This window comes from Fusarium solani (assembly GCF_023522795.1).
Source record: "Fusarium solani strain SB1 chromosome Unknown bctg00000012, whole genome shotgun sequence".
Lineage (NCBI taxonomy): Eukaryota > Fungi > Ascomycota > Sordariomycetes > Hypocreales > Nectriaceae > Fusarium > Fusarium solani.
Window position 1 is genome coordinate 1,275,345 of NW_027072146.1, and position 13,055 is coordinate 1,288,399.

Sequence of the window (13,055 nt, forward strand, 5' to 3'; positions counted from 1 at the left end):
CAACCACAGCCAGAGGGAAAACGCCTTCTAGATTTTCTGGGAGGTTTCAAAAGAGGGATCTCACACACTTCTCGGTGAGGCAAATACAATATAAAATAGCAAGGGCAATTAATAAATTAATAGCAATGAAGATTTGGCCTAGGAAAGAGCCCAAAAGCTGCCTTTTCTCTTGACCGTGACGAAGGTGATGATGATGATCTGAAGTGACCTGCCTCTGACCCTTTTCTATGTACAGGAAATTGCCCAACGGCCAAAAACAGCCTAGCACCCTTTTTCCCCAACTCAACATTGAGACCTATTTAAATGGGGTAAAAGCAAGGAGGCTGGAAATACCAAAGATAAGACCAACCCCCAATCAACGGAAAATCGGCTTGCCTTCACAGACCCGGAGTACGAGCAAATGCGAAACTAAACAATACCCGGTGAGCTTCAAAGTAGTTGTGCATTTGAAAATATAGTTGTATGGGTGAATTCACCACGTCATGTGAAGGTCACTGAGCAAAATGGATCAGGTCTAATCTTGCGAACAGCTGGTATAGGGTAGGTTCCTCCAAGAGATGAGTCGATGCTACAAGCTGGAGGCACGTTTATAAACACCAATCGCACCCCAATTGACTAAACGGACCGAGTGCCGAGTGCCTTGTAATGTCATTTTTGAAGAGATCTGAGTGAATTAGGTGGTCCCTCTACTCACCGTCGCCACAAGGGCAAGGCATCTCGCGCAGTAAACGTGACCCAGATGGCCAGAGGATTTATGAGACAATGAACTTAACTCATGGCCATTAGGCACAGAAGCAACTCTTGCAAATGCTTCGGCCATAGGAAAGGCCATGAAGGCACGGTCCGCAAACAGCACGGAGGCCCCTCACCATACAGATTTGGGTTTATTAACCATCAAGCCTGTCTCTACCAGTTCCAATCTCCCTCAAGCATTTTCATTAGATCATCCGCGCGGTTGCGCTCCTCGCACTCCTCATCAGTATCATACCACCCGCCGAGGTCGGAGACGTAGTGATAGTCTGGGTTAAATGGACGAGCGGCAATGTGACGAGCTTCTTCCTCTGTGTGTCCGTCAGTGAAGCATCTTTATTTCCAATACCGTGTGTACCTTGTTCTTCAATCTCTCCCAGGCTCCGTGTGCGACGAAGAGATCGACCTGGAATGCGATGGAGGAAGATAAATTCGTCGCTTGAATATTGGTGGCTAATGTGCAGTCTGGCGGCGAGAGAGACTGCATCGAAGACATACGTATCGGCTGGCAGCTTTGTCGTATCAATCTCTTGGATATAGACCTCACCTATAGAGTTAAGGTCATGCGTCCGTTCGCGTTGATTTGCCCATCTTCGGGCATGTGTGTCGGAACTGAAGACCGAGAGGAAACAGCTGGGTTGTCGGTTAGTCCAATTGAAGTGTCTCTCCGCCGCTTGCTTTAGGCTCAATTCGTCGGAGATCGCGCGGGTTCTATCTTGTGCAACAACATCTCCCGTGACTGGATCTTTCCGAGCTTGGGATTCGGGATGGGCTACCCTCCAGAGACTGCTTGGAAGGTAGGTGCATCTGTAGGTATTGAGGTCGAAGGTGCCGGCCATGTCTTTTAGAAGCCTCGCAGGGTCGCTATGATTGTCGTGAAGACATCCTCAGTAATGCCTTCAAAATTATTAGTCGAGACGTTCATAGACCATTGCAGGAAATCTGCTGACAAGGTGCCTTACGGTTTTATGCATCAAAGCTCGCAACGCCACCCCCGCAGTCACTCTCACAATGACGCAACCTCCCTGAGCTTCTATGACTTCCCTTCTTTATCTCGTGTGAAGGAGGGTTTTACCACTGACCGTATTCAACTGGGGAATGTGCCGTAGGGTGGAACAGCCTTGAGAGAGGCTGCATGACTTGTGCTCTCCGAGAGAAGCTTGAGGGCTGTCTCTTATGTGCGACAGCAGCTAGACGATAAATATGCCTTAACCTAAAGTCTTATACGACAGAGGCACTTGAGAATCTGATAGCTATCGAAACTGCAGGTCTAAGGAAGAAAAGTTAAATGATGGAGTAGGTCTTGCTCCTCCTTTCTCAACGCCATTTAAACATTTGTCAAATCGGGAACACAATATCCAAGTACCGACGTTGCTTTGAAGGGAAGGGGTTGAGCCTAACATGACTTTAGACGGGAAGAGAAAGGCATTGGTCTTTTATTCTTCCTAGGGTACTTAAACTCATAGTTATCATCGTCACTTATTCTACAAAATCTCGGGGTCTCCAAGGAAAGCCATCTTATGAGTTGAGGGTTGAGCGAGGGAGTAATGACTCAAAGCTGCTAACTGACGATGAGACTTCATAGAACAGGCGCAAAGTGCAATATCAGTGATGGACTCTGAGACTAAAATCACTATTAACGGAAGGTTCTTGTCTGAATGCTTCGAGTCTGGTCACCCTGTCACGTGCTGGTCCAGTAGGGCCGTCCACGTGACTTGGCGTCAGACACGCTCCTGGCTCCACCTTTTCGTCATCAAGCCTGACACGACGCATGTCTGCGGCACACCACGCCTACATGCCATTGTCAGATTCGGATTGTCAGTCTTTATGTTCAGGCTGAATAGAGTCCCCCGAGAGGCTTCAATAGTCCGCGTTGAGCTTGGAGTCCCAAAAGAACCGTCGCCACGCCACTTCGCGCCATCAAGATGAGTACTTTTGACGATGACGAATTCGACTCTGGCGACGACCTCTTTGACGGGGTTACCGCGGAAGAGCTTGTTCAAAAGCCAGGCGTGAAGCATGAAAGAGACTACTCAATAGGGACGGAAGCTTTTAATCCTACGAAAAAGGCGCGATACGCGTCCGAAAGCGCCGAGGACCAGTCGAGGCTTCGTCTCGCTGAAAAGATCTTAGCTGAGAACTTTGGGCACAAGTCCTTCAGACACGAACAGAAGGCGGCCATCAATCGAATCTTGTCCGGCAAGAATGCCCTCGTTGTCTTTCCAACAGGTGCCGGGAAGTCCCTGTGCTACCAGGTCAGCATTGCCATGCCTCTTCTAAAGTCTCACTGGTCTACCCCTACTTACTCCTCATCAGATACCCGCAATTGCGTTCCCTGAGCTCGATCGCCAAACAAACGAGAGGCACCCCAATGATTCAGGAATCAGCATCGTCGTTTCACCCCTCATTGCCTTGATGAAGGACCAGGTCGACGCACTCAAAAAGAAGGGCATCGCGGCGGAGTGTATCGACTCTACCAAGACCCGAGAGGAACTACAAGGGATCAACAATTCACTCCGCGAGGGAAAGCTCCGTCTGTTGTATTGTGCTCCAGAGCGGCTGAACAACGAAGGATTTGTCGAGATGATGAAGCGTGTCAAAGGCGGCGTCCGTCTCATTGGAGTTGATGAAGCCCATTGTATCTCAGAGGTGTGTTTGCCTGTCCCAGCACTACTGATCATCATAGCTAATAGATCCCCAGTGGGGGCATTCTTTCCGTCCAGACTATTTGAAAGGTTGGAGTCTTGCCTGCCCCTTGGTCACCTGAGAACTGACACAGTATAGTTGCTCGATTCGTCAAGGAGATCCATGCCGAGCGGGTCATTTGTCTGACTGCGACAGCCACACCCCCTGTTGTTGATGATATCTGCGAGGCATTCGACATTTCCAAGGAGGGAGTATTCATGACATCCATGTACCGTCCAAAGTAAGTATTGTGACTAAGAGGTTTTGAGATCTGACAACTGACCTCTCTAGTCTCATTCTGGAGGCCAAGGCCATGGCAACGAAGCAGGACAAATATGAGCCTCTTTTTGAGTTCTTGAGAACCCATTCAGGCTCTACTCTCATCTATGTCACCGTTCAGAGGGTTGTACAGCCCTGCCGCCGTGCCTATTCGTTTACTGACAGCCTATCCAGCAAGCAGAAGCGTTGGCTCATGAGCTAACCAAGAGCGGGTTCCCCTCTCAATTTTTTCATGCTGGCATGAAGGTGGAAGAAAAGAAGAAGATTCAGGACGAGTTCATGGCTTCGAAAATCCAAATTGTGAGTTCGAATATACTCTTGACTTTTTTCCCCTCAATCTCACATGGTCCAGGTGGTTGCGACGATTGCCTTCGGCATGGGGATCGACAAGTCAGGTTGGTTCACTCTCGTAACTCTTCAGAATCAGGCTAACGGCCGAAGACATTCGCAACATTGTCCACTGGGATATCCCAAATACCGTCGAAGAATACTGTCAACAAGTTGGTCGAGCTGGCCGTGATGGGAAACAAAGCCACTGCGTGCTCTATCTTTGCCCCGAAGACTTTTACATCAAAGAGACATTTGCGCGAGGAGACTTGCCTTCTCGCAACTCTTTGCACAACCTTCTTACGGATATCTTTGATACCGAGGTTGTTACCAAGCCTGTAGGCGACACGTTCAAAGCAAGCCATTACCATCAAGGGGCGGAATTCGACATTCGCCAGAGTCCGTTGAGTGTCATCTACGCCACTCTGGAACTGAGATTCAATCTTATCCGGGCAGTTACACCGGAGTACAGCTCGTACAAGTTTGAGGCGACACCTAGTTACTTCCCCCGCCTGAAGAACGACAAATCTCCCGAAGCCAAAGCTATCCTCGAAAAGGCACGAAAGGCGAAGAAATATCATACCATTGACCCGTCTGAAGTGGCTTCACTCACGGGAACATCTCGTATGGAAATCGTCAAAATTCTCAACGATCTCAACGACTCTGGCGCCATCATACTCACCGTTGGCGGGGTGGAACAAAAGTACAAGATCCTGAAGGAGCTGCCAAGCATTGATGCCGAGATTGATGCTTTGACGAACGAGGTGTACGCAAGTCTGCAGTTGCGTGAGAAGCAAGCGCTGGAAAGAATCCAGCAGGTGATCAAATTCATCACTGGGCGAAAGTGCTTTGGTCTTTCGATTGCCGAGCATTTCGGGATGAGCCTCCCTGATGGCAAGAAGAAGTGCGGACATTGCACATTTTGTCTCGGCGGCAAGGCTATAGAACTGCCACAATCGCCACCCAAGACCTTGAACCGAACAGCAATTCGAGAAGTGCTCAATGCGACTGATGTCCGAGACGATGCGCGATTCCTTGCGAGAGTTGCTTTTGGCATCAAGAGCCCACGGGTGACCAAACTGAAGTTGGACAGGAACCATGTGTTTTCGTCGATGGCGGATTCTAATTTCGAGGTACGTTGAGAAGCTACGAATCCTGTGAGATTTACTAAGAGTGCGACGCAGATGATACTGAAAGAGTTCGAAAAGGCGTGTGATGAGTGATGTGAGACTGCTGCCTATCTTGTTGTTTGATGCACATGGCGCACAATAGCACCAGATAGTGTCGGCGACTATCGTTTTTTTCACGGATTGCTCGGAAGGTTACCAGAAACGGCGAATGCTGGCGCTATATGTACTGTTTGTTGTTCTGGCTGATGTGATATCCAGAATGTCATAAATGGAGATAGAGTGAGATGGCACAGTTGACCAGGGGGTGTCATGTCACGGAGAATTAATGGGCTTACAGCTTTAACTAGCGGCTTATGGCTTTTGTGTCTGAAATTTTGGGGTGAACTAGGTATCAAAATGGTTTGCATGACAAACGAACGACAAGGATGCCGTTGAAGCCGAAGCCGAGGGGCCGGAAACGAGATTGAAGTGAATCAGGCAAATCATGCCAATGACGACGCACTGACAAAAAGCTTACCGCCTGCTGACTACGACGGACACGGACAAGGGCAAAGTCCGTTTTTTCCTTGGGGCCGTTTCCTGTCAGATCTGCCTAGAACTAGGCTGGTGTGGTTCTGGATGGGACTAAACTGCACGGTGGTCGCAAGCAATTGCCCCCGTTGAGAAGCTATTGTCAAGGTTCGAGGTGAGCTTTCGGGAACGAGGAGCCGTGTCGTGCTCGTAATTCGGTTGCTGGGTACGAATGCCGATGTCTCGGGTTGATGCCCGACAAGGAAGTGATGCATCACATGAAGGGGTCAGTGTCAATAGTTCTCAGGCATTTCAACATGATTAGACGTGTCGACTTTTTTTTCAGCTTGAAAGAAAAAAAAAACAGAGTTTAAACACTGCCTGTTCGTCACAGCTGATTGAGAGGCTGGCTGGCAGGCGATGAATGCGCTGTTAAAAGTCGTGCCACCTGGACATGCGTGAATGTGGCCACCTGCGCTGTGCAAGGCTTTTCCGGGCGGCAGATCCATAGCGCCTTTGGGCCGTGACAGGCTGTTTTTGCAGCGAGTGGCTTGCGTTTGCGTAAGGAGGCGACCTTTGTACACAGTGTTGAAGACGGAGTTGGAAGCCTCGGGAAGGACTGAAGAGGGAGACAGAGAGAGAGAGAGAGAGAGTCCTAGAATTGTGTTTGTTTCGGCTGTAAAATGTCTGACTTGACGTCAACCCCGTTTGACCTTTAAAAACGGTTGTAGGATCGAATGGATGATGGATGCTGACATTCCTTCCATCATCAAAGACGGCAAAAAAGAGCGCGTGCTTTTTTGTCTGACCTGGTCCTGTCGCAGCGTGGGTCATGCAGGAGAACAGGAGACGGCAAGCCACAGGAGAGAGACGGTACGGGAGACGAGATGCACTTTTCCGGGGTACGTCGTTTCTTTTGGTCGCCACGAGCGGTCGCAACAAAAAGCCACAAAGAGACAGAGCGAAGGCTCAGCCATCAGTGGTGATGAATAAATCTGACTGTGCTGTGTTGTGCTGTGCAAGCAAGGCACCGACAGACCCGAGAAAATGTCTCGCTTCTCTCCCCTTCTATTTTGGACTGGTACTGCCAGCTGGCGTGGGGTAAGGCCCTGGAAGTCAACTGTATTTGTACGGAGTCAAGGTGGAGTGTGCCCTGACCGCCGATCGCATCTACCTCAAACGTCTGGCCTCGCAGGGAAGGGAAAACGGTCGGGTCACTGACGTAAACACGTCACAGCGGGACGAGACAGGGGTAAACACTAATGGCCCTGAATTACTAGGCCATCAACAGGGCCTTGCCGTAGCATGATGGGCCATGGGATCGCCAAAGAGAAGTGGATGCTGCAGCGGTAGTTGCGCGATACGAGGCTTTGTCACACAACACGGCCAACAGCAGACCTACCCTTGCTAAAAATAGGCTTCTCGTTCTATTTTCTTGAATCTTGCCTTTTTCCCACAGTGTTTGCTGACTTGGAAGGAATCTCCATGACTTTTGTAAACTGTGCTCAGCCTGACTCCGACGTCAGTATCGGTTGACCCGGGCCAACCAGAGTCTGTAGAGGCAGCTTTTGGTGGGGAGCTACGTTACGCGGCAGGGCAGATCATTGACAATAAGGATCAGGATCCCCAGTGTTTTTTTCTTTCTCAGACTTCTTCTCGATTGAACAAAAAATTCTTGTTTTTTCTTTGTCTGTGTCTGTGTGTAGACCTGTTTGTTACGTACTACCGTGTCCTCTCGTTTCACCAGGGGGATCAAGATAATTCCCATCTTCCATCGTCGTCGTTCGTTTTTTTGACTCTTTTCCCACTTCCCGAAGCTCCCGGTAAACCCGTCATCGCATGCTCTCAAGCTAAGCTATTTTCGACGGGGTCTACCAACGTCCATCATGGCCTTTAACGAGCACGGCCAGCAAAATTATGATGCGCCGCGGGAGATGCAGGATCTCCCAGCGGGACAGGCTGTGAGTTTGGAGCAGAATAATAAATTTATGAGGCCATTCACATTGACAATTCCTCTTCCAGTACCATTTTGGTGGCCCGCCGCCCGAAGAACCCGGCGATCCCACCCGCCAGCCCTTACAGCCCTTACAGCCCTTACACGACCCATACTCGCCCGTATACGATCAGTTTACGCCTCCCGGTACCCATCATGGCGTGAATCAACCTCCAGCAACCGACTTTGGCAACATTACACCACCTCCAGGTATCAACAATCTTGTACCTGGCGAGAACGACTCTTCTCGAGACCTCCTCCATGATCCCTACGGCCACGGCGGCTTTGGCGGTTACGGCCATGACCCCAATCGCCTGGGGTCCCCGAACTCGGAATATGACGTCGAGGCTTCGAGATTGGCAGAGTCGAGACTCTCGGTCATTCGAAGAGCTGCCACCATGCAGTCTTTTGACCAGAACGAGTCACTCTCGGTGCCAGGCTTTGTGCAGGGACGTCCAGACTCGGCGTTTCACGACCCAGAGGAGAGCTGGATGGAGCGACAGCAGCAGCAGCCCCTCACCCGCGGCCTCACCCGATCGCGAACCCGCAAGGTCAAGCTCGTGCAGGGCTCCGTCCTGAGCATCGACTACCCCGTCCCCAGCGCCATCAAGAACGCCATCGAGCCGCGGTACAGAGACGCTCCGGGGAGCGTGCAGGAGGAATTCACAAAGATGCGCTACACGGCCGCCACGTGCGATCCCAACGATTTCACCCTGCGCAACGGCTTCAACCTCCGCCCGCGCATGTACAACCGCCACACAGAGCTCCTCATCGCCATCACGTATTACAACGAGGACAAGGTGCTCCTCGCCCGCACGCTCCACGGAACGATGCAAAACATCCGAGACATTGTGAACCTCAAGCGCTCCAAGTTCTGGAACAAGGGAGGCCCCGCGTGGCAAAAGATTGTCGTCTGTCTCGTCTTTGACGGTATCGATAAGGTCGATAAAAACGTCTTTGACGTGCTGGCCACGGTCGGCATCTACCAAGACGGCGTCATCAAAAAGGACGTCAACGGAAAGGAAACAGTTGCTCACATCTTTGAGTACACGAGTCAAATCTCGGTGACGCCAGACCAGCAGCTCGTCCGACCCTCGCACGACAAGCCGCACCGTAACCTCCCGCCCGTGCAGTTCATTTTCTGTCTCAAGCAGAAGAACAGCAAAAAGATTAATTCGCATCGATGGCTGTTCAACGCATTTGGTCGCATTTTGAACCCCGAGGTCGCTATCCTCATCGACGCTGGAACGAAGCCCGGTCCGAGAGCCTTGTTGTCTCTGTGGGAAGCCTTTTACAACGATCGCGACCTTGGCGGAGCCTGTGGAGAGATCCACGCCATGCTGGGCAAGCGAGGCATCAACCTCCTAAACCCCCTCGTCGCGGTTCAGAATTTCGAGTACAAGATTTCCAACGTGCTCGATAAACCCCTAGAAAGCGCCTTTGGCTACGTGAGTGTCCTTCCCGGTGCCTTTTCCGCCTACCGCTTCCGCGCCATCATGGGTCGACCGCTGGAACAGTATTTCCACGGAGACCACACGCTTTCTAAGCAGCTGGGCAAGAAGGGAATCGATGGCATGAACATTTTCAAGAAGAACATGTTCCTTGCCGAGGACAGAATCCTCTGCTTCGAATTGGTCGCCAAGGCGAGTCAGAAGTGGCATCTCAACTACGTCAAGGCGTCCAAGGGCGAGACCGACGTGCCAGAGGGCGCGGCTGAGTTTATTAGTCAACGACGAAGATGGCTCAACGGATCTTTTGCTGCGTCTCTCTATTCTCTGATGCATTTTGGACGACTGTATCGATCTGGTCATAGCATCATCCGGCTCTTTTTCCTGCACATTCAGCTCTTTTACAACTTCTTCAACGTCTTGTTCAGTTGGTTTTCCTTGGCTGCGTATTATCTGACGACAACCATCATCATGAAGCTGGTCGGCACGCCTCAGGTTCTTTCAGGATACCACGGATGGCCATTCGGCGATACAGCAACGCCCATCGTCAACGTCTTGATCAAGTACATCTACGTCGCCTTCCTAGTTCTACAATTCGTCCTTGCCCTCGGAAACAGACCCAAGGGATCCAAGTACAGCTACATTGCATCCTTCATGGTTTTCGGTCTCATCCAGCTATATCTCCTCGTGCTTACTGGTTACCTCGTCTACCGAGCCTTCACCACCACACCGATCGAGGAGCAGATTTCCTTCGCGTCCGGACAGGCCTTTTGGGATAGTTTCTTTGGCGGCGGTTCTGGTATTGCCGGTCTGATCGTCATCGCGCTCGTCACAATCTACGGTCTCAACTACATCGCCTCCTTCCTCTATCTCGACCCGTGGCACATGTTCCACTCGTTCCCCCAGTACATGATCCTCATGTCGACCTACATCAACATCCTGATGGTGTACGCCTTCAACAACTGGCACGACGTCTCGTGGGGAACCAAGGGCTCTGATACCGCTGAGGCTCTTCCTTCTGCCAAGGTCATCAAGAATGAAAAGGAGGCCGTCGTCGAAGAAATCGAGCAGGAACAGGAGGATATCGACAGCAAATTCGAAAAGACCGTCTGGCGAGCTCTGGCCCCTATGAGCGAAATGAACCAGGAGGAACCCGAGAAGAAGGACGTGGAAGATTCGTACAAGTCCTTCCGAACTGGCCTGGTTATTCTCTGGTTGCTCTGCAACATTGTCCTGATCGTCTTTGTCACGACGGACGATTTCATCACCCTCGGCGTCTCTGTAAGCCTCCCCCATTTCCACCTCTCAAACAGCACTAACAACCTTGCAGAAAGCCGCCGACGTGCGAACGCCCATGTACTTCCGATTCCTCCTCTACGCAACAGCTGTACTGTCCATCATCCGCTTCGCCGGTTTCCTCTGGTACATTGGCCGAACCGGCATCATGTGCTGCATCGCGAGAAGATAGAGCGATATATGCATGCACCAGTCAACGTGTCTATGAACTTTCTTCTTCTTTCTTTTGGGGTAAAATTAGGGAAACTACATTGCACTCAGGAAATCCTTTTTTAATTGTTTGATCTTTGTTGTCTTGGATGCATCTCGGCAGGGGAATAGCTAGGTGTCTGGCCTTTCCAGCATTGGAGACTTCGTCAGCCTAGGCATCGACGCTGCCTTGCGTCGACATATCGGGCACTGATACTCCTCGCCGGGCTAATTGGCGTTCTTGTTATTGTGGAAGCCATTCTGATCATGGTGGCAGGAGCCGAAGGAGGAAGGCAGGTCTTCCCTAGGAAAGGTGGCATTGTATTTGGCGTTGGATAATAGGTAGATTGTTGACCTGCTTGTTTAATTCTATTCGGTAATATGGTCTAGATACCATTTTCTGCATTCTATTGGCCTTGAACTTCCTTGCGTTGTTATAGTTGACGAGTGACGTGCAAAGACAGTAGTATCAACCACAACCGATCAACACATTTCTCATCTCGACGGACACATTTGCAACATGGCGACAGAATCCAACACAATGTCGTAAATGTCGCCAACACGACGGGGATCTGCCGTGGGCTCAAGCTCTGTCGAGGTATTCGCATACGGATGGGGACTGCAACTGGATACCCGTGCCAAAGTTAAAAGTCAATATTTTTCGTATATCTAGGGCTGATTGAAATAGTCTGGGATGGGTTTCAAATCGCTGATGCCTTCATTCTTTGCTCCAGCCTTTGTTATCACAAACAGTTGGTGCCAGCAGCTCAAGCTCACTTCGATCCAACAGCCGATGTACCCTACACGCCACATCTGTCCTGAAATAATCAAAAGCACTCTCCCCCTTTCTCATGTAGTTTGATCCATATCATATTAACATGCAAGGGCTAATCTCTATCAGGAAGCTCCGAAAAGACGCAATCAAGACACAAGAGTCGTCTCTAAACGAACGACTCTTGACACCAGTCTCTCAAGCTCAAGACGATCACTCACTCACAACATGACAAATCCAATACCTTTCAAACATGGCCTCCACTTCCTGCCCCCTGAAATCCCAGCCCTGTGAGTCTACCCCAGATCCACATTAGGAAATTAATCGCGAAGCCAAGATCTAAAAGTAGGCGGCATTTGTAATCGCACTATTTTGGACAAACTATCCAAGGGCGAGATTGTCGCTTACAAATGACCCCGCCGCAGCGCGGTTTAAACACCCATGGGTATATCATGGCTTCATCAGCCCATCTAAATATGGATGGTCTGTATAAGACAATAGCTGCAAGTTTGAGATTAAAGCGAATATGACCAAGATCTTCCTGTATTCTTGATAATCTTTGACCCCCCTGAGAGTTTAATCAAACTGATTCCTGGACAGGACTGGTGCCACTGGCTACATTGGTGGCGATGGCCTCCACACGCTTGTCAAGGCGCATCCCGAGTACGAAATTACCGCGCTTGTTCGAACCAAGGAGAAGGGTGACCTGGTCACTAGCCAGTATCCCTCGGTTAGCCTGGTCTACGGCGATCTAGACGACTTTGAGCTGCTTGCCGAGCAAGTCTCCAAGGCGGATATTACCTGCCACTGGGCTAGTTGCGAGCACGAAGCCGCCGCCAAGGCTATAGCTGAGGGAATTTCACGCAAGGCCAAGGATGATGCAGGATTTGTCATTCACTTATCTGGATCCGACATTATCTGCTACCCTGACTTAAACGATGAGACTTATGGTATCAAGAGGGACCAGGTGTTTGACGACTGGGATGGTGTTAGCGAGGTCACCTCGCCTCCTGAGAATGCGCCTCACAAAGAAGTTGACCTGGCTATTCTTGGTATCGGCGGGAAAACTGCCATCGTTTGCCCCCCTACCATCTACGGTCCTGGTCGGGGTCCTGGAAACCAGAGAAGCATCCAGGTTCCTGAGCTAGCGTTGCATAGCTTGAAGAGGGGTGCTGCTATCACTGTACAAGGAGGCGAGAATATTTGGAACTCTGTTCATGTGCACGACTTATCCAAGCTGTGGCTCAAGCTTGTCGAGGCCGCTGTCCAGGGTGGAGGCCGGGCAGACTGGGGGTCAAATGGATACTACTTTGTCGAGAACGGAAACTTTAGCTGGAAAGCCATTGCGGAGAAGATTTCTAAAGAGGCAAAGGCGCAAGGTCTTTGGGAGGACGAGAAGGTGGAGAGTTTGAGTGTTGAGGATGCGGACAAGGTGTGGCCTTATGCTTCTTTCTTTTGGGGAACCAACTCTCGCAGCCGAGCTATCAGGGCTCGCAAGGTATTGGACTGGGAGCCGGTGGAGAAGGATATCTTTGAGGATGTAGTTGCGGTTGTTAAAGCGGAGGCTTCTTCTCTGAAACTGGCTGAGTAGGCGCATTCTATCATGGATTGAGTGGGACATCAACGTACCTCTCTATCCATGGATCCTGGATCACATAAATGCCGCAAGAACCTAT

General features: G+C 50.5%; 4 protein-coding genes across 4 annotated transcripts; 3 read left to right on the forward strand and 1 right to left on the reverse strand.

Moving 5' to 3' along the window:
* Nucleotides 1-906: 906 nt before the first annotated feature.
* MRS44_016417 (uncharacterized protein) lies at nt 907-1,589 on the reverse strand (the record flags this gene model as incomplete). The annotated part of the gene is made up of 2 exons (XM_046282049.1): nt 907-1,061; nt 1,109-1,589. The coding sequence occupies 2 exons, from the start codon at nt 1,587-1,589 to the stop codon at nt 907-909; spliced, it is 636 nt and encodes a 211-aa protein (XP_046131006.1).
* A 1,086-nt stretch (nt 1,590-2,675) lies between these two features.
* MRS44_016418 (uncharacterized protein) lies at nt 2,676-5,264 on the forward strand (the record flags this gene model as incomplete). The annotated part of the gene is made up of 9 exons (XM_065618025.1): nt 2,676-3,005; nt 3,067-3,399; nt 3,452-3,485; nt 3,535-3,676; nt 3,727-3,823; nt 3,889-4,014; nt 4,067-4,104; nt 4,142-5,174; nt 5,226-5,264. The coding sequence occupies 9 exons, from the start codon at nt 2,676-2,678 to the stop codon at nt 5,262-5,264; spliced, it is 2,172 nt and encodes a 723-aa protein (XP_065474097.1).
* Nucleotides 5,265-7,567: 2,303 nt separating this feature from the next.
* On the forward strand, nt 7,568-10,590 carry MRS44_016419 (uncharacterized protein; the record flags this gene model as incomplete). The annotated part of the gene is made up of 3 exons (XM_046276714.2): nt 7,568-7,642; nt 7,704-10,403; nt 10,453-10,590. 3 exons carry the CDS (start codon nt 7,568-7,570, stop codon nt 10,588-10,590), a joined length of 2,913 nt encoding a protein of 970 aa, XP_046131004.1.
* A 1,017-nt stretch (nt 10,591-11,607) lies between these two features.
* Nucleotides 11,608-12,970, forward strand: MRS44_016420 (uncharacterized protein; the record flags this gene model as incomplete). Its single annotated transcript, XM_065618026.1, has 2 exons — nt 11,608-11,669; nt 11,980-12,970. The coding sequence occupies 2 exons, from the start codon at nt 11,608-11,610 to the stop codon at nt 12,968-12,970; spliced, it is 1,053 nt and encodes a 350-aa protein (XP_065474098.1).
* Between the last annotated feature and the right edge of the window lie 85 nt (nt 12,971-13,055).